At 48.2% G+C, this 20,861-nt stretch overlaps 1 protein-coding gene across 4 annotated transcripts in view; it reads right to left on the reverse strand.

Moving 5' to 3' along the window:
• Window positions 1-1,064: 1,064 nt before the first annotated feature.
• Window positions 1,065-20,861, reverse strand: part of LOC116949346 (ERC protein 2-like) — a 176,894-nt gene continuing 157,097 nt past the window's right edge. For all 4 annotated transcript variants that reach the window (XM_076072069.1, XM_076072068.1, XM_076072070.1 and 1 more), the window contains one exon: window positions 1,065-6,277. In XM_076072069.1, coding sequence (XP_075928184.1) covers window positions 6,137-6,277 — 141 coding nt within the window. In that variant the 3' untranslated portion in view covers window positions 1,065-6,136. The remainder of the gene's footprint in view (window positions 6,278-20,861) is intronic.

A 20,861-nucleotide genomic window follows, 5' to 3' on the forward strand; every position in this document is an offset into this window, starting at 1 on the left:
AGAAGTCCACGTTAATGTCGCACATGCTCTAACCAACACCACGTTCCGTGATTTTAACGCAAGCCAATATATACAGGGTGCTTTGAAAAATGTTAACACTTATATGGGACGATGGTTTTAATAGAAAAAGGAACATGATAACGAATGTATGTTATTAGCTTCAAAAAGACAGTCTCCACTTGTTCGCCATCATTGTCAACAAACGCCTGGAATCTTCTCCAGGTGGTCTCCAGAGCCCGGAGGCAGCAGCACATTTCTTGTGGTGTTGTTGCAAATTCTCAGGAGTGTTAAAAACATTTTTAAGCACCCTGTATAAGACTTAACAGAAGACGGTGCATGTACGCTACAATGACCTGGATGTGAACAGCAACCAGGTCTGGTGGTCTGTTTTGATGGCCTAAGTGGCCTTGTTTGCTCCAGAACTCTCAATGTTTCCATACTTTCACCCCATCATCCCTGACGGCGCTTTGACAAGCCTTCACTTGGACGTGAAGACGCTATCACGCCCCACGAGTACGCAGGGCAGCTGACTGATAGCCATCAGTCCACCACCCTTCCCTCACGCCGCGTCGAAAGTTATACATCGGCTGCATGTGGGCTGCCCCCCCCCTCCTCCTCCATCCCGAATCAAACGGCTTCCTGACATTGCGTGACCTCTCATTCGCCACCCGTGTGGACCGGCGAACGAAAACATTCACCCGCCACACCGCGCGGGGCCACGCGAGGAGAGGGCCTCGCGGCTCGCACTCATCGGCAAACGATCGCAAATTATCGGCGTCATTATCAACACCACCGCTCATAATGGCCAAGTCACCTGACATGTGTTTTGAGCAATTAACCCTTTGTGGAAAAAAAATATATAAAAACAAGCGAACGGGATCTTGTGACCCGCATCGCCGAAGTTCCAGTTTCTCGAAGGTCGGCAGAATGTTAGCACGTGCCCGGCGCCTCTGATAAGCGCGATTTGCTATGTTCGGTGCTGCGAAAGAAGTTAAACATACATACATGTGCGCACAGGTCATATAATTACAAAAAAATGAAAAAAAAAAACCTCACAAGATTCGCAAGGTGGCCAAATAACATTTAATATAGCTTGATTTACACTTAACATTTGTTTTAATTCTCAATAATCAAAAAAGCACATTATATCACAGCATCAAGGGCAGAATTAATATAACATTCTGGCATCCGCTCGATGATTAAGTAGCCTGTACTGCATGTGCGACGTATAGATTTCCCCCGGTCAATAAAACATCAAAGCAATGGACACACTGATCAATGCAAACCCCTCCGCGACTCGGTTAAACGAACGCGGCAAGAACAAAAAACCAAGGAATCGGGGTTATAAACCAAACACACGTCAAGTTTGGTAGCCTTTTACGCACACACGACCAACATTGCAGTTCGGTAATTTGGAAATTGTACGAGCCGTTTTCCACACAATTTGAAACGCACACACGATGACGAAGGATTACATTTGATGGGGGGGGGGGGGACCAATAATCACGCATTCGCTGTTTTTTTCTCTCTCTCCTCTCTTTTGTTTAGAACGGACTCCAAATCCAAACGCAGAACACCTGGCCTTATAAACGTGACCAACGCGGGGATTATTCCTTTACCACACACGGCGGGGACCCAATTGTCCCGCAACTCAATTCGAGCTCTCCCGGTTGTGAATCCCCACGGAGCGAACGTTCAGGGGTGGTCGCCAATGTTCCATCCACGTCGTTGTGTGCAGTAAAACAAAAAAAGCAAATGATCGCGCGGCACGGCCTGTCGCCTGCGTGGTTGTCCCCCCCCCCACCACCACCTCGGTTGGCCAAGGCAAGCTCGGTTGGCCAAGGCACGCTTTGCTAAGCTTGACCCGGCTTCGGCCCCACCGCTCCAGGTGTGAGACTGTGCGGTTATTTGCTGGGTATGCACGAGCTTGCTATCGGCGATTTTTGACTGTCCGCAAATCGCATCTGGAACTCTCGACACGACTGCATTGAAAGTGACGAGATACCGTAATGAGAGAATAGCTTGATTATGTATTTAAGGTCATTCATTTTAAAAAAAGACAGGTTTTCGTAGACCAGTAACATTATCGGCGAAATTTGCTATTCACGAGCATCTCCGAAACGTATCCCTCGCGAATAAGGAGGAAACGGTGTACAGCAAACCCCGACCGCATTGCCGAACTTGAGCGTTCCGCTGCGCGCCATGGCACGGGGGAACTCGCTGGAGGCGCGAAGAGAACGATGCGAATCCGGCTAAATCATTCGCAACTATATTTAACTCGATTCAGAAATGCATTTGGACTTAAGAGAAGTGATCCGTTGAAATTTAAACGCGCGTAACATTTTCAAGCGGCGTGCGTGCGCATTTTTTTTTGCATAACCAAGGGGACGAGACGTCGAGGGGGAAGGAACATTTCAATATACTCACAAGGTTCGTTTTTTTTTTTAACACACAACATACATACATACACGCTGCCATCAACACGCGCGGCTTCTCACGTTGCAGACACGAACCGCACGGCAGCGTTCCACCCACGTTGAACCAAACAGTCGCACTTAGTACGGGCGGAGAGCTCCTCTGGTTGTCGTCCCGACGCGTGCGCTAATGGTAACTTTGGAAAATATATAGATTTATATACTTTTAAAACATTCATCGGTATTGTTTTTCATTTATAAATGCAATAAAGCAAAAGAATACTTAAAAAATATAATGGCAAACAAACAAAACCTACAGTATTTGGATAAGGGGGAATATAAATAGAGCAGTGTTACATATACCTAGGCTATGAAAACAAAACAGACGCATGCTAACAGCATGCCAATTGATACAAGTATGGTGTTCCTTTTGCATTCATACAGTCATTACATGTGCTTTTTAAAGTCTAATAGGCTGTGTGCAAATTTCACCGAAGAGCATTTTTTTAAAGTTATGATGGACTATTTTCGGCGGTTCAACGCTGATTGAGGTATAAACGTGGCTTTAAGTAAAATATCATCTCCGCTATTTGTCTATTTATTTCCAACAAGGCAGTGCCCCGCTTTTGAATTAATCACCCCATTCTGACGTCGGCGTTGAAACAAGCGAACCGTATTATTGCCACGTTCTCAATTCACGGCCACGACCCAGGAACAGTCTAAATCGCGCTCACACCCCCGACCCACCGTTAACGTGGAACACTCCAAATGCAGCCACACGCTGACAACTGGTTTGCCAATGTGTACAAGTGGGGGGGGGGGGGCATGAGACGAAACCATTGTAATAAAGGGGGTGTGCAAAGGTATAAAACAAAATTCTCATTATCTCATTACCGGTCTGAAATTTCCATGTGGTTCAAGTCCTTAATGTTGTGGTGAGGTTGAGTGAGCAATTAACGTAATTTTTTTGGCCATCGCAGCACAGTTTCATGTCAAAAGTTGGCACACTCTCAAACCACTTGTGCCACACGTTCTGAATTGTGCTCAGTAAATGCCTTCTTCGGTAACAAAAGTCCCTTTATTAAGCGTCGCCCAACTCAGCAGAAGGCTTGTAGTGTGAAGTTGGCACGTTAAATCGGCTGTGAAAAACCGACTCGCCCCAATACAGCCGATACCTTAAAAGGATTATAAGTACAATTCGAAATAAAACGATCAAAATCCCGTTACAATACCCAGCGAAAACAACAGCGATAATGATCTAATCTAATTTAAATGTAAATCTAAACTTTCCGCACCCCCCAACCCACAACACCAGTGCGCCCATCTTCCCCTCCCTGTATGCAGGCAAAACAAAACATTCTATTTTTCAACGGCAGCTTGAAAAGCTATATTTCTTTGCAGGATGGCAGTAGGTGTGTTACATCTTTAATGCACCCCCCCCCCCCAGCTACGAAAATTACAGTCGATAACAAAAAACAAATCTCATCGTCTCTCATCTCTTCAGCAAAACAAATTCTTAGCCCCCAATTAATATCCGTCAGGGGGGAATACAAATCCGCAGCAACGTATTTCTTAGCAGCTTTCAGTTTAAATATAGGACATTTGCTACGCGAGAAACACACGTCGCCGTTTGGAGACATGACCAACACGTGGAAACCAAGTACAGCCCTTGACGAAACAAAGCGTCAAGGTTCGACTCGAGAGCACGCAGAAAGGCAGGCGTCTGGAGACCACAACCACTTCAGTGCAAAAAGTCACGTGACAAAAACAGAGAGTCCCAAAACGGCAGTCGAAAGCAAAATTGTGTCGCGCGCACTCTCCCATTGTACACCGGGCACAGATGCAAAAAACACCAACGACTTTGGAGCAGAAAACGAAGAAAAAAACAGCAAGTGTCAAAGTCAAGATTAACCCCTTTTTGTTTCGCGTTTCAAAAAAAAATGTTCGAAACGTTCAATCGATGACGTAAAAAGGCTTCGCAATTGCACATTTTTGTATGTCGATCAGAGGGTTGATGTCGTCACAATCTCACGTCCTCGCGCACCCAAGGCTCGGCTCGCCCCGCCTCCGACCGCAGCGCGCGTCGAAGCATCATCGCAGCTCCGAGCCTGACCGCGTTTCATTGTTCTACAAATCACGTTCGCTGGGAAAGGTTCAGAAAATATCGTGAACTCACGTTTGCAGTAACCGTGCACAATATCGCGGCGTTGTGCCGCCGCATGTGAAAGTTTTCGAGCACCATTCTCTAACAGGGAGGGGATTTGTGTGCACCTTTTTTTTAATCCACTTTATTTGTATTATTATTATTATTTGTCTACCCACGTGACTTTACCGAAAGAACAAAATGATATTGTGCGCGCCTGTAAAATTGTTTCGTCAACGGGACTTAGTGGGTGTCATTTGTGCGTTGCGAGTGGTACGCGTGTCACTAAAGCGTGTACGGGCTGTCCAAATGTTTTTGCGCGCTCTCGATCACTTCACTGTCCATCTCCGCGTGGCATGACGGTGACCGAGTTTGTCAAACATTTCGCTATCTTCAGAAATAAATTGTCCTTAAAAGCACGCTTCCTATTATACTTGGCTCGAGCACCGGTTTTGCCAGCTGTAACACTCACTCTGATATAAAATTCCACCGGTCAAGCTGTGGTCTAACAGTACAAAGCAGCCACTTGATACTACTTGGAGGACGTGACGTGCATTTTTTTTTTAAATGCGTGTGTATATATACGGTTGAGTGAGACTTGTAGCCCTGTTCCAGGGGGCAGACGCATCAGGCACGAGGAGGGCTGGGGGGTGGGGGAGGAGGGGGCAAATGAGCCTCCTTAAGTAGCGCAGTGTATTTGTCAGTGTAATTTCATTAGGGTCAATCCAGGGCAATCTGACATGATGCTCAGTGTTCCAGTGCGGCTGGCAGTGACTTGCAAGCGCGCGTGCGTGCACACACACACACAAGAGCACGCCGCAGATGTACGCACACTGGCATACCACTCGCACAGCGCTCACACGCGCATGGGTAGGACTAAAACTAACTTGCACCGGCAGGGATTATAGCATGCGGCGGAGATGGTACCAAGGAGGGTGACACCTAATGGAGTGCGTGGGTGGTAAAACAATATCGGTTTCAAGTGAAATACTGCAAGGGCAGACCTTTGGAGGGCAGGTGTCAAGCAATGAGCGAGTGTGGTGGCATCAACGGTGGCGACCGTGATGATGACCTCTTGAACTTGTGTGCCTCCCCAGCCACTCCGAGGAGTTGCCTCTTATTGGGGGGGGGGGGGGGCTTACTGCTGTCCATTTAGGAGGAGACTTGTGCCTCCTTAGCCCCCCCCCCCACCGACACCCCCCACAGAATCACCACCGAATTGGACGTGCGCTCACAGATGCGTTCACACACACACACACGGGCGAGTGAGAGCTTTTCACGTTGCCGACATGCTGCTGTGAAGGCGAATGTGTGTTCGCTAGAGAGAGCGGCTCCCCAAACGGTTTCGATGACACACGTTCCTCTCAAAGTCAGGCCAAGCGGGCGTTTCGCTCGAGAAGCCATAGAGGCGGCGGGGTAAGAGGAGGAGGGGAGGGGCAGCGGTGGCGGCTCGATCCGAGAGCGGGCGGAACGACGAGGACGACGAGGAGACGGAGGCTGGGCCAGCAGAGCGTCTCCGGCAGGGGGGGCTGGGCGAGGCCGACCCAGGTTCAGAGGGCGGCGGCGGCGGAGGGCGAGGTCACGACGCGGCTTCCTCCAGGGCGGTGACCACCTGCTCCAGCAGCTCGGGACAGCGGTCGGAGATCTGCTGCAGCAGACTGTCGGCATACACCTGCAGCGAGGCCGCCCCCTGCTCCGTACGCTCCAGCTCACCTTGCAGCTGTGGCGGCAGCAGAACACGCGGAAACCAACAAGGGGAGTCACTGAATTGTACGTACGCATTGTGTGTATGTGCATTGTGGGGAGCTGTATGTTACCTATACGGGCGGTATTTGTCCTGTGTCGTGGGGAGTGGTGGAGTTGCGGTTAACGGCGCCGTGCTGTCAACCTGGTGAACGGAGTTTTGATTCCCGGCCATGGCTAACATCGGTGGCGAGTGCTATCTAACACCAGTGGCGAGTGATATCTCACATCAGTGGCGAGTGATATCTTATCTGGGTTCTAGCCCCCACGACGGTTCGCTACGGTTGGCTACGTATGGTGCGAAAGAAATTCAACATACATGCACTTCACCAACCCGCACTGACCAGCGCAGTGATGTATGGTCAAGTAACCCCTATGACAGACATGGCATGAGGAGGCCCTCATCCAGCATTAGATTGACAAATGGATCTAAATCATTATGATTAATTCCCAGCCATGGATAACATCAGTGGCATTGGGTATCTGAACCTGTTCTGGGCCTCCCCTATTTTGTCATGTGAGTCCCTTGACTTATGGTCATTTGGGAATCACAGCTGTTGCCACCACTGCCTTCCTCCATTCATCTGTCTTGAAACATCCTTAGGTTGGTTTCTGCAGAATGTTCGGCCCATTCCACAAAGTTGGTCATCCAGCTCTTCTGTCGAAGTCAACACAAAAGTGATTTTCTGTGCAAATGAATGCAGAGGCAGTGCTAATCACCCGTGTGTATCTCTGAGCCAGTGGTGGGAAATTCCACATTCCTACAGTGGGGGTGAGTCGAATTTTTACTTCTCCACGAAATAATTTTGACCCAAGAGGTGTGATGGGCTGAGTCAACCCCTAACCAGAATTTGAACGCTCAACCTTCCGATTGCAAGATACTCGCTCTACCGCTGAGCCACACGGACCTTTATCCACATTAGTCGGTGGACTCCCTTTACGTTGGCTCAGCCTTAAATGAGTACTTGGAGCATGTTGTGAACATGGCCACTCAGGAGCGATGCCAGTTCCACACGGTGGTAGAGCTGGTCACATTATTTTCCTCTTTTTCCATGCCAACCTTAATAGGTAGCCCTGAACAGCATGTTCTTCAACAGTCTGTATTACTATGGTCGGGGGGGAATTTAAAATTTTAGTTGTGAGAGGTGGTCACATTGTTTATCGTTCCACAGACCTGGCTTCAATACCTGGTCATGTGTAACATTTGAAACTGGGATGTGACATTGGACTAGCTCACTACCGGCACTTCGACCAATACTTCTGTTCAGGGAAGAGCCGAATGAAACGTCTGAAGTGCCTTAGGTCAATGGTGCGCTATAAATATATAAATACACCATACAGCAAACAGGCAACTACAATATCGCCCAAAATTAGACGAATCACTCACGGATCTTTACATAAGGTAATTAAAAATACCAATAACAGATTCCAAATATGAACAATGTGCACAGAATTAAGGCAAATTAAAAAAATTCAATAAAATGTACACTTATGGAAAATAAAATAAATTTCAAGAATAAAATAAACAGAACATGACAAAAATGTAACACTTTGAATTTGAGGTAGCAATGTAACATTTTGTTACTTTTAACAGTGCAGGTATCTTAAACACGCGATAATTCGCATTGTCCTAGCCTAGCAGTGAATCCAAGAGTTTACAATCAGATGCAATCGGTGTATTTTTATTTATTTATTTTGCATGTGTACAAGGAGCCATTGTTATCTATTGTTAAATTCGACTTTCCTGCGTAAGAGTCAACGGGCTATAGTACGACACAACTGCAATTAAACTCTCCCAACATTCCCACATATACATTACATTTCCTGCTGAACTTTTACAAACACACATGCGCATATGATGGGCAATCAGACCATGTTAAGCACGGGATAATAATAGTGTACGTACAGTCACAATGATTGTCAATGTCACGAGATTATTCTCTCGTTGGCACTGCGCTACGAACCCCGCGGGCCGAGTTAGATTCTCGGCCATGGCCAACATTGGTGGCAAATGATATCTGAACTGGTTCTGAGACGCCTTACCCTGCCCCCCCCATCATTGACCCCACACTAATTAGTACGGTGAAGTATGGTAAAAAAAACCTCCCATAACCGATATGGTGTGGAAAGGCCATCATCTGGCAGTGGAATGATAATGGGCTGTATATTATTATAAATTAAAATGAAATTTTTATGGGATTCTAAATAAACACTAATATTTTGTCAGTGTGTTTTATTATTATAATGCCATGACCATAAATAACTTTTAAGTGCATTTCATACGTGTCTGTGTATATAGAGATACATGTAGGTATATATACAATTTTTATGAAAACTAAGCAGTCTCATCTGTAATATAATTTCAAAGGGTGGTCAGCAATGTGACCAATTAACCTTCTTCCTGCAGCGTTAAGCGTGGTAAAACACTTATTTTTTCCTTTGGAGAAGACAAAATAACATTTGGACAGCAACTTAATATCGGCAATAGCTTAGATAGTTATAAAACAAAATCGTGTCCATTAACAATGAGGTTAATTTAGAGATCCCCGCAGTCATACCCCACGTTTAATTCACCCTACGCAGCCTAATTTAATTTAAACCCTATTTATGGAAAAGGCGTCAAAAAGAACAATTTCGTCCAGCTTCGGGCGAAAGACATCATTTTCATCGTTTAGCACTCTGACGTGCGTCTCACGTGCTGTGGAGGCTCAGAGCGTCTCCTCTCTTCCTGCTCCTCCTCTGTTACACACGCACCAAAAAAAAAAACCCGTAACATTTATTCTACAAAATTGATTAATGGCTCATCTTTGGTATGCACCACCGGCTTTAACCCGGCTCGAAGGGGCAACGGCCGTTGCTGCCAAGATGGAAATTGATCAAGCTCGTTACAAAAAAAAAAGAGAACCAGGATGACGAAGAGCAGACGCTGTTGCCTTTGCTGCAACAATTTACGTTTGACTTTCAAATCTATGAAATATTCATCCGCCTTCGGAGAAGAAACAAAGAAAAAAAAGAGAGACAGATTTTCCGAGGATAGGTGTCCATGTAATGAGATATTGTAACACAATTAAACCCAACTAGCGTGGGGTGACCGCGTGGGGATTTTGAAATTGAAATGAAACAATTATATATATAAAGCATATGCATGACCTTTACACTCAATTGTCACTCTCTCCATTAATTCATATACCTTTCAATTCTGCTTAATGTGAACGTTATTTAATTATATAAATTCCAAATGCCAGTCACTTCCATTTCAACACATCACCCCACATCCTCTTTTAGTGACCACCTTCATTCGAACTGCGAAGCTGTTCATATGGTTATTTTCTAGTGATACTGTGTCGGCAGTGGTGCACAAAGCAAAAAAAAAAACCCCAACATATTTGTCAATGACGCTGCCCTAAAATAATACACACATACAACAGGCGACGTTTCAGGTGATGGCCCATCTTCATTGTGCATCCCGTATGTGCTACGTAGAAGGGCCATTGTCTGACGCGTCGCCAATTATCCTTTTTTTTCCATTCAGGGCAAAGATATTGAAGAAAGCATCGAGTTTTTGTGAGGCTCTTTGAACTCCGAGTGCGCCGTGACGTGACGTCGGCACCAACTAAATCACCTTTGCGCTAGCCGTGTTACCTACTGCGCACAGGCACGCGCGACCGTGCAGCACAGGCCTCTCTGGAAAGGAGAGCTCGCCTGGGGGCGGGCGGGGAGGTACATGCTTCCCATCACAGCCTAAGACTGGCCTAAGCCTAACCCATAACCTCTTTGCAATCCCCCCTCATAAGCCAAAGAACGGCATTGTGTTCATAAATCCAATGCCCCTATGAAGTTTTGGCCTGCAGTATCAGCTTAAGCTGTTTGGGAATGCATTGCAGCAAAACACCTGCCCAATTGCTGTTTGTGTGCGAGCACAATGCCTCGCAAGTCAACATCATCCATCATTCATGCGCGGGCTGATGTGCGGATTTTTTTCTTCTTTTACCTTTACGCCGTTTAAGTGAAAATTATTTAGAGACGTTTTCACCACCGCCGCCGCCGTCGCCACCACCACCACAAAGAGACGTCACACCAGTTCAAATAAAACGAAACCATTTTCATCTGTTGGGGTACTTTCATCTTTCGGTGTTGCCTTTTGAAGGTAAAAAAAGGTGAAAAAATGAAAGTGATGCCACAGCCCATCGGAAAGCAATGATGATCGTGCGTTTTATTTGGTAAGAGCAACGCTTTTTTGGCACTGGTGTGCAGTTTGTGTTGACTGTGACCACGGTCAATGGGGTGAATGAAACGGTACCGTTTATAAAGCTGAGAATGAATTTAAAATCAGAGGGCAACAAGTTATATGGTTCCGCTATTTCTTGCCAGTTTCATACGAAACAAATTCAATTCACTCTCACCGCCCTCTCCTGGGAGCTGTTCAAACCCTCACAGCAGAACGCGATGTGTAAACATGCGGCGCTGGATTACAAGGCCCGGAACACTGCTCCCGATAACGAGAGCATCCCGATTTTCAGCGGCATTCGGAACGTGGCACCAAAACACATTCCGTGGAATATTCGTGGCAATATTCCACGGAATGTGTTCATAAGAAGCGCTTGACGGCAGCTATTAGGTAACTAATTAAAATTCCCGTGCAGGATTAATGGTCACCGTATGCAGTCTGCAGAGATAGGCGCCTGTCCCCACACATACACAAAGACAAAGATCCCCCATATAGCCTTTTCAGGCTGCCGGGGTAAGTGCTGTTAGCGAGCACCTATGACTGCTGACACGGCACACAAGGGAGTGGGGGGGGGGGGTGTTCAGCACTACACCCGGCTGCCTTTGTCTCCCCAACGATGATGTGTACATTCTTTACCTGCCGTTAATTTATGGTCGAGTTGACCTATAGAAGGCCCAGGACCGGTTCAGATATTTGCCACTGATGTTGGCCATGGGCGGGAATCGAACTCGGATTGCCGGCTTTGTAGCGCAGTGCCCTAACCACTACACTAGTCGCACATACATGTGCACACACAGACACACACACCGAAGCTAGCATATTATATTTCTCTCCTGGAGGAAGAGAAACAAAATAGTATATGAGGCATAGCGGTCCAGACAAAGTTGCACTGGCCAATCCCTGACATACTGCTCTGCAGGGGGCCAATTGTTTTATAAGTGCACATGAAAGCCATGCGGATCACTATCTATCAAGGCTAGCAGTGGGAAGCCGAGGGCCCCCTAAGTAGGTGTGATTTACTGCTGGAACTTCACACGTCCCCAGCCCTACGCTGCACTCATTCAAGGCCGCAGGGTGCTCTCTGTTCACTCCCTGGCATGTGGCTCCAGCAGGAAAACTGGGATGTCTGAGGGGAAAGGAATGGGAAGCAAATAAATAAATAAGCGAGAGCCGTTCGCACAGAGAGTGAACGAACGATAGAGTTCTGCCATAAATCATTGTCGCACCCTGCCTGCCACGAGAGATTCACAGGCCAAGCACACTGTCATCAGAAAATGCAGAATGCAGCTTTGATGGGTAAAGCGGGAACCTTCCACAATGAGGAACATCTACGAACACATTCTAAGACCGCTCTGAGCCATTTGGAAGAACAGGCCCGGTCTGTTTCGGGGCTAAGCATGTAAATCGGCTCTTGCTCATTTGCACACTGGTAGCTTGGCCCATCTTCTAACAAGGAATATATTACCCAGGCATAATCACTGACAACCTCGGGGCATGCCTGACCCTGATCAAAGGCAGCGCCCGGGCTCGTGACCTCCTGCTCATAATCTGCACCCATGAACCATGGCGAAGGGACGAACGGCACAACGAAAAAAAACCCACAATTTATTCCCGCATGTTTTTTGTTGTCGGGAATTAAAATGAAAACTGGCCCTGGGCTAAGAGACTTCAAAGCGCTGGCAGAGAGCGCCAAGTCGAGTTTGCGGTGGTCACGGTGGCTCAGCGGCGTGACCTTACACCTGACGTTGTCACGAGGCCACGCTCGTGGTGGAACGGCGCTCGCCTCCAAGCGCGCTCCCACCGGGAGTCAACCGTTAAGCCACTTACACCGTTACCTATGTTGCAATTGTTATTGTAACACATGCCCGTTCAATTTTATGGTGCTTTTTCCCCCACCCCCCCCACCCTCCCTTCTTGCATTAATGTAACAGGCATTGTGGGAGCTGGCGCCCCTATATCAATGTACACATCCGAATCCCAAATTAAAATGTGCTAGAAATTCTCAATTCGCTGAACATGTCTTAAAATCAGCTGATTAAAAGCGTGAAGTGAAAAAAATGAAGTTCTGCATTTCTGTGCTGCCGGCAAAACGATCGTGACAGGAACACTTCCTGGTTTAGCCTCTTGTTAAATACTTAAGTGCCTTTGTCATTGGGGACGGCACGTCTGAGAACAAAAATGTGCATTCACCTTCCTTACCCCAACATCGGCGCATGCACAGGGCTCGATTACTCACCAAATGTTACCCGGGCATTGGGAGACTCGAATTTTTTTCTTTCTGGCTGCATCGACGTGGCATTTTACCATTATTCATTCGACAATGCACCACACACAGTGTTATTCACACTCATTTAAATGAATATATATTTCATAACATATATCGCAGGTGCTTTAAAAATATCCCTGTTCGCAAGTTTCACCTTACATCGCAGTGCCGTGTCAGCAATCACCCTCCGAGTGAGCAAGCGTGTCAAGGGCTGGCTGGAGGGGAGGGGAGGGATGCACAATTTATCGTTCTCCCCACCGTGCGTCCGTTCGCACTCGCTCCAAATTGTTTTGGCGGCAGCTCCCTGTACTGTGTCGCTAGACAACTGCCCCCCACCACCCCCCCCGGAAGAGCCCATTGTGTCGCACGGCAGGAGGTGGTTCCTGGTGGGGAGCTCCCAGTCCTCGTGCCTCCAAGGCCTCCGGTATTGCCGGCTCGCACCCTCGCCAATGCTCCCGCAGCTCGTACGCGTGACGCCGCCTAATACAGCCTCCCGTCTTGCCGGCTCGCGGATGTGGGAGGTCGCACAACAGCGATTGCACACAGAGTAGCCATTTATTAGCCAATGGCATGGTCAATTTTGTGCATGGGATATATCGCAGGGAACTACACACTCGCAGCAAGTGTGGATTTTTTTTTAGTTTAAATACAATTGCAATTTAGTCTGACTAAGATGGCCTGGAAACTGCTTTCGCAACGTACGTAGCCAACCGTGCTAATTGAAGGCGCGGGGGAAGGACAACTAAACGCAAAAAAAATACGTTCATATGTAGTAAGATTTACATACTCTATAGCCTTTTGTCAATCCGCTACTGTGTAAAAGCCTCCCCACACTATATCGGTCAATATGGTTGCTTTGACCATACTTCACCACACTGGTCAGGGCAGCTTTGTTGAAGGCTCAGGACAGGTTCAGATATCACTGGCAACTGAATTAAACTCGGGATGACCACTGCGTCACCACTCCACCATACACACAGCGTAGCGTGTGCACACAAAGAGCACGGGTATTTTAAAATTAAGGGCAGTTTTGAGAAAATATGTTACAAAAAAGGGATTTATCAGCGTAAAGTGGCGATTTTTTTGGCCGTTTTAATACGAAACACAGATGCACATGAGCACTGAAAGTAACGTGGTACAAGCACCCCTACTGTCCATTGCAGTGAGAAGGAAGCTGCGATGGGTTTGCCGCATCACTCAAAGAGACCAGAGGGACTCTCCATCAGCGTCCCGCAGGACCCCGGTGCAAGGGACGAGGAAGAGAGATCAGCCAAGGAACCGGCTGGACGGTGAAGTGAACGTCACGACTTGGGACACGGAGGTCAGCGGCAGACGTTGTGCAGACGCAAGGGGCCGCAAGAGATGGATGAAGTGGACTGCCAAAGCGTCACTGGTTCTCCAACAACTTCTACAGTCAAGGAAACGATGGCGATGATGATGATTATAACTGTGGCTGTGTGTGGAACTTCTTTCGCACCGTACTTTGCCAACTGTGCTAATCTTAGGTGTGAACACAGTAAACGAATACAGTAGTGCCCTGGTTTATTAAAAACGAAACTAAACGATTTTTATTTTGATTTAAAGCTTTCGTGACTGCAGTGATTCATATTCTTGGTTCTTTCGGTAAAGTCACGTTGAAGGGAAACAATAAAATAATACAATATATATAAAACAATAAAATTTTTATTGTTTCCCTTCAACGTGACTTTACCAAAAGGACCAAGAATATAAACTATTTTTGTTTTACCAGATAAGACCCACAGAAGCGACCTGGCCACAAATGATAGCTCAGCGAAGTGGCTTATCGTGTGGAAATCTATAGCAGCCAAATACTCTAAAGGCATGTTGATTCTAAATGTGGAGGGAAAAGCCGGAGGAGCTGCAGTAAAATCCACGCGACCACGGGGAGAACGTGCAGGCATCAGAGTCAGAATGGAACCCATGACCTGTATACCAGGCGAGGTAGTTAACATCTCGCCACCGGGGGATGCATTCCTGGAAGGTGTGACGAATATCGAAATGACGTAAAGCAAAGCGATTTCCAGGGTAGGTGGAAGCGAAGGCTGAGAGGAGACAGGACAGATGATGCTGTCAGCGACGTACGCACGCGTTGAGGCGACGTAAATCGGGCAGCGGTATTCAAGTGACGACGCATTTGCAAGAAGACGCAAGAGGGGGAGATGTAAATTGGGGTATTACTATACATGTATTGATACATAAAATACGACGTTAAAATATAAGTGGTATGTATGGTAAACCTGCGCTAAATGTTTTATAAGCTATTTTTAAAACATCTGGACAATCCTGCAAGCTTATACATTCGAATCATATGAACTCCAGGATGGGGGAAAAAAACATAAAAAATACGAATGCATAAAAATGCAAGAAAAAAAACATTAATGGTAAAACATGTGCATATATTATGTGAACGCTCTCTGCATTTGAGCACTGCGTGTCAATAAAACATGCTCACACGGGCAACCCTTGCCATGCAAATGGCTTCTTCGCAACTTGAAGTAAGTGACACGCGCAGTTGGAAAAACACAAACATCTTTGATTGTAAACAGCTACAACGACGACAAAAACACCCCCGCAACACCACTAACTGAAAAACGAGACTCAATGCGGCCAGGAAATTGCGTCGTGTAGTTGTATTTGCGAAGGGGTTGCAGGTCCTTCTCTCCCCCGTGTGACTGAGGCGCCCCCCCCCGCCCAACATAAAAAAAAAAACATAAAGGGTTCCTATTTCCCCCGTGGAGCGCCCACACAAAACCTGCCCCCCCCCCTCATCACCACGGCCACCTCCACCAACCCAACAACAACATAACCTGACCACCCCTATCACCCCCCCCGCCCCGCGCCTCAGCCGGCAGCGCCGCAATTCGTTTCACAACGGCCCGGGGGGGGGGGGGGTGGGGGGGGGCCCGCCACCGCTTAGGGACGCGGGCGACGTTCCGGCGGTCGCCCCGGTGGACACGGGCAGCGCGTGCGGTGAGGGTGGGGGAGAACTCGCGTGCACATCCGAGCGGATTTTGCGACACACCGTACGTTTTCACCTCGTGAGGTTTTTTTGAGTGATCGCCGCTTGTAGCTGGTCGCGCGGGTCAAATATTATCAGCTGTTTGAACCGTCTGATGAAAAGCAGAGCCATCCGTGAACGGTCCCCATCAAACTCCGAAGCTTTGGGGAAAAGGCACTGCCAAGCAACAAGCCTTCAATAGGAAAGGGCAAAGATAAAATATAGATTGCGCTGTCATCTGCAATGCAAGGCCTGGAGCGTGCTTTTGGGAGACCAATCTTTTTTTGCTTCATCATTAATCCTGTTTATATGTAGAGGCGAGAGAATCATCAAAGGTTTTGATGTCAGTTTTACAGATTAAGAAAATAAGCAAACACGCCCCTCGTTTTTTTTTCCGCACATCGCACGCACGACACCAGTGAAGGTTGTTTCATTTGATGCGCATCCGTTTGAATACGTTTTTTGTGTGCGACCCGATTTTACAGCAATTTGTTTCATGACACACGCATGTTAAACTTGGAACGCAGATGAGCTTTGCTCTCTCTCTCTCCCCCCATCGTTCCCCCAACCGTTTCCCCGCCGCACAAGGAGTCAATATCCATCCAATTAAAAATTATTGGCAAGTGTTTTGGAATGCGACTGCCAAATGGCAAGCCGCACCCTCAGACGAGAGACAGACAAACTCTCCCCAACAGGGAATTCTAAATCACACGGCAAGGAGCAGAGGAGGCTCACGGAGGAGATCAGGATACCTAGGCCTCGGCAAGGTACGGTAATTTACCCTTTTAACCGGGTAAAAGGGTAAAGGTGTCGACCATGCTAAGGGGTAAGGTAAAGGGTAGTAGGGTAAAGGTAGCGCGGAAGAATTACCCGGTAGGGTAAAGGTAGCGAGAAGGATTACCCGGTAAATACCTTGTTTACCGCTCGCTAAAAGCTCCGTGGCGCAGTCCGTGGCCTCCATTTGAAATTTGGATCATTGATGTCGGACCAGATGGAGACGGACGACGTTCTTGAGGTAGAGGATGAGGTCGAGGATGCCAGCAACGGCATTTCCGGGGTCGCTGCGAACAGCAATCGAAAGACGGCAGCGGCATGCGTTCCCCGTGGGAGCGCACGCACGATTGCGTGGAGGGTGATCCCCGTGAGCGTCAAGGAAAGCGGCAGCGGGCGCACTGCCGCGAGTGGTTTTCCTCCCACACGAACGCGTCGGGGTGGGAAGCCCCACCTCAAGAAGCACAACGTGCTCGCCCCAGGCAGCGAGGTCGGAACGTCGGCGAGCCGCCTAAAGCGGCAAACGCTGAGCCGGCCAGCAATCCTGGAACGCCTCCTGGTCAAATATGAGAACGTGGCGGTGGTTGATTTTGTTATCCAAGCTGCAAGCTCTTTGCGAGCCGCCAGTAGCGACAAGTTCAAGACCTTGGTCCACACATTGACGCAGGGATAAGAGGGCCCGTCGACCCGCACCGTCACTCGCAGGATTGTCGAGCTTCATGCCATCATGCTGCCCATCGTCGGGGCGTTCTTCTCCAACCTGGATGTCGCCATCTCGCTCACCATCGACGGGTGGTCGAACCGCAACCTGAAGGGATTTTGGATGATCACGGTGCACTGGATCGACACCAAATCTGGTGCGTCGAAATCCATGCTCCTGACGATCCTCGATCTGCAGTCCGGAAGGGGTGTCGGCAAGCGCACTGGCACCGCTCTGTTTAAGCACCTCCAAAGCCTCGGGCACAATGTGTCGACCAAGCTGCTCGCTGTCACCAGCGACAATGGCTCCGATGCGATCAGTGCTGTCAAGAGGTTGTTCGCCCTGGTCAACGCGGACGCCGGATATGAGCAGTTGCAGGCTTGCCACCATATTCGCTGCGCGGATCATTCGGTCCAGATCGGCGTCGTCCAAGTTCTCAAACTGATCAAGTCGACCAACGCCAAACTGCGCGAGGCGCTCGTCAATATCAGGCACAGCAAGGTCGTCCGGCAGTTGTACCGCCGCAAGGCCGAGATCGTCAAGTCACGTAGAAGGGAAATAATAAAACAATACAAATAAAACAATAAAATTCTCACGACGTTTCGAGAAAGAAATGTTCTTGTTTGTGGTTTTCACACCTGATGATGATTGCTTGTGTTGCAATCGAAACGTCATGAGAATTGTATTGTTTTATTTGTATTATTTTATTATTTCCCTTCTACATAACTTTACCGAAAGAACCAAGAATATGTCTCTTCATCCAGTCCATGTGCTTGCCCTCGTAGATCGCGGCCGGCTGCCTGAAGGTCCCGTCTAACCGGGCCGGTGCGGCGCAGGATCTTATTGCCCGTCGTTCGTCCGAGGACGACGGCAATGACGAACTTGATCAGGTTGTTGATGAGATCGTCATCGACCAAGACGACTGGGACGAGGAAGTTATGGAGGACGGTGTCGTCGACAGCCTCAACGCCCGATTCGAGAGTATTCTATACGAATAAAGCGCTCTATCCTGTAATCGGGTAATTTGTATGGAGTAAGGGTAAAAGGTAGGGTCAAGGTAGGCTCGTTGCTTTTTAACTTTTACCTTTTACCTTACCTTGCTAAAAGGTAAAAGTTAAGGGTAGAGTGATTGAATTGTGGTAAAGTAAAAGGTAGGGTAAAGGTAGGCTCGTTGTTTTTACCTTTTACCTTACCTTGCCGCGGATTAGTATACCTCCCAGGAATATACTGCTGGTGCCAAGGTGCATGACAGGAACTCGGAGGCTGCTTTCCATCGCGGTGGTGCAGAGCTGGCTCTGTCCCCCGTTTTTCCCGATCTCGTTGACCTGCCTAGGAATCCGGCACCAACTTCATGCTGGGTGAGCTCTGCCATTGGCAGGTTGGCCGCACTGGTTACAAAGGGTCATTTTGTCACATCTGCTGCCCAAATGCTGCGAGCCAATCCGACGGAAACCTTTCGCAATAATTCTTCGACGTAAACAGACTACGATGGATAAGGGGGGGGGGGGGGGGGGGGCTCGTTTCTTGAAAGCAATTTATAAATGGCGAGTAATAAATTAAAGTTGAATTTGCATATTTATTTTTTTGAAGGTTTTTATGGCATCATTATATTTTAAACATTTATAGGCGCACAAAACCGAACATAAGCCTAGGGGCCCATTGCAGGCTATGCTTTCATGCTGCAATTCATTTGATATGCCCCAAGGGCTGTGTTTATGTGAAATGCGTACCCCTTCGCTCGCCGCTATTAACATTCTTATGGTACAGTAGTGCATTCAAGACGACGATTTCTGAGACTGCTTGGAAGGATCGAGCGTAAAAAAACACTTGTTTTTACGCGGCCGCCATCGAGCTCCTCGCCGAGCCGACGTCGCCGCCCCAGGCCATCGAGGGGCATTCCCTCGGCACTCCCGCCTTCGCAGGGGGCAGCGACAAGGCAACGGGGCCATGGGCTCACCGCGGTAGGCAGTGGACGGGGACGTCCGGGTCGGGTTTCCCTGGGGCGATAGCGTCACGGCGAGCACGGCCAGGCCGGCCGGCTTCATTCACACGACGGCCCGCGTGATGTACCGCCGCTCGGTTGCGAGTTGCACGCGGAGACACCGCCGCACCCCCCCCCCCCCGTACCCTCCTTATCCATTTGCATGTGGCTGATGCAGCGTCCTCTTTCCCTGCCGCAGCCCGGAGCTGTGTGCTGGTATTTGATACCAGCACACGGCCAGACATCTTGGAAGAGGTGGGTGTACCCACACTTTGCCTTACCATGTGCGTCATGCCGATTGACTCACTGTGGTGCACCCATTGATTCCACTGGACAGAGACAGTGGGGAATCAAGAAACGTGGCCCTTGTTACAAATTCCGCGTTGAGAGATTGAATTGAACCATCGACCTCTGGATTGCAGGTCCAGTGTTGCTCACCATGAAATGTAATAACTTGAAGTAATTTTTCCAACGTGCGCCACAACACCAACTCTTGAATGACACCGACACCCAAACATTGCATTCTTCTGACGATCGTGAGTTACTCCCCACGGACAGGGACATGATTAAACCAAACAGACCTTGACTTATTAGGCCAATTCAGCAAAGCTGAAATGCTACTTCTGCAGTGCAACAAACAACACTTGACCTTCCAAACGAATACTTCTGAAACTCTTAAATTGCTCTGCCAGTGACCTCAAATTGACGTGTAACAATGAAAAACAGCAGATTTATTACAAGGGTATTTGTTTTTGCTGCCGTACGGTCAGTTTCCGACTGGACAGCGTTACGCTCCGAGCAATAAACACGCGGGGTGTAACAAATAGCACGCTAGTGTGCGCGGTGGACAGGGCATATGGATTTGTTTTTGCCAATGACTTTCAAAGCAGAAAAAAAAAAACATCGCCACGCAACAGATGTGCATGGGAAAGTATTTTACAATGCACCCTCTCCCATCCCGGAGGCTACGTGTACTGCAGGGCTGCGTGCCGGCAACAAACATAACTACTTAAAAACCATTTGCGAAAGCTGGCTCAAACCCCCCCACCTTCCCCAATGCAGCGCAAAAAAAAGTGGATCAGATGTTTCGAAATGCCTAACGAAACATTTTCAGGAACCACGTGAGTATTTCTGAGAAAGTCTCCCTTTGCGAATGCAAAACTTCTCAAAAGTGATGTCTGCAAATTTACGGGGAGAAATTGTGTACTGGAATTTTTATTTTAATAAAGTAAAAAAAAACATACGCCGTGAGAAGCCATTGGATTTCCCGGATTTAGTGGCAGACGGGATTGACCCTGCACATTTTCTGAAAAATGTATTTATTCAGGAAAGCCACGATGTCATTTGCCAACACCTTGCTTTCAGCTATCAGAGGAAAAGGGAGAACACAATGCAAGTGCATGCAGAATAGCGGGGGGGGGGAGAACATAAAAAGTCACCCGAGCGCGGAATCCAACCCAGGCCCTTCTCGATGTGAGGCACAAGCGTTACCGCTGGTGCCACCCTGCCGCTCACAATCGCGAGTTCTTGCACGCGACGCGAACGCTCGCTGCGGATCATCTATGCCCGTGGGCAACCAATCCGGGGAGCAATCCG

This window comes from Petromyzon marinus, chromosome 36 (genome assembly GCF_048934315.1).
Source record: "Petromyzon marinus isolate PM22_M1 ecotype Great Lakes invasive population chromosome 36, UKy_Petmar_22M1.pri1.0, whole genome shotgun sequence".
In the NCBI taxonomy this organism is placed as follows: Eukaryota; Metazoa; Chordata; class Hyperoartia; order Petromyzontiformes; family Petromyzontidae; genus Petromyzon; species Petromyzon marinus.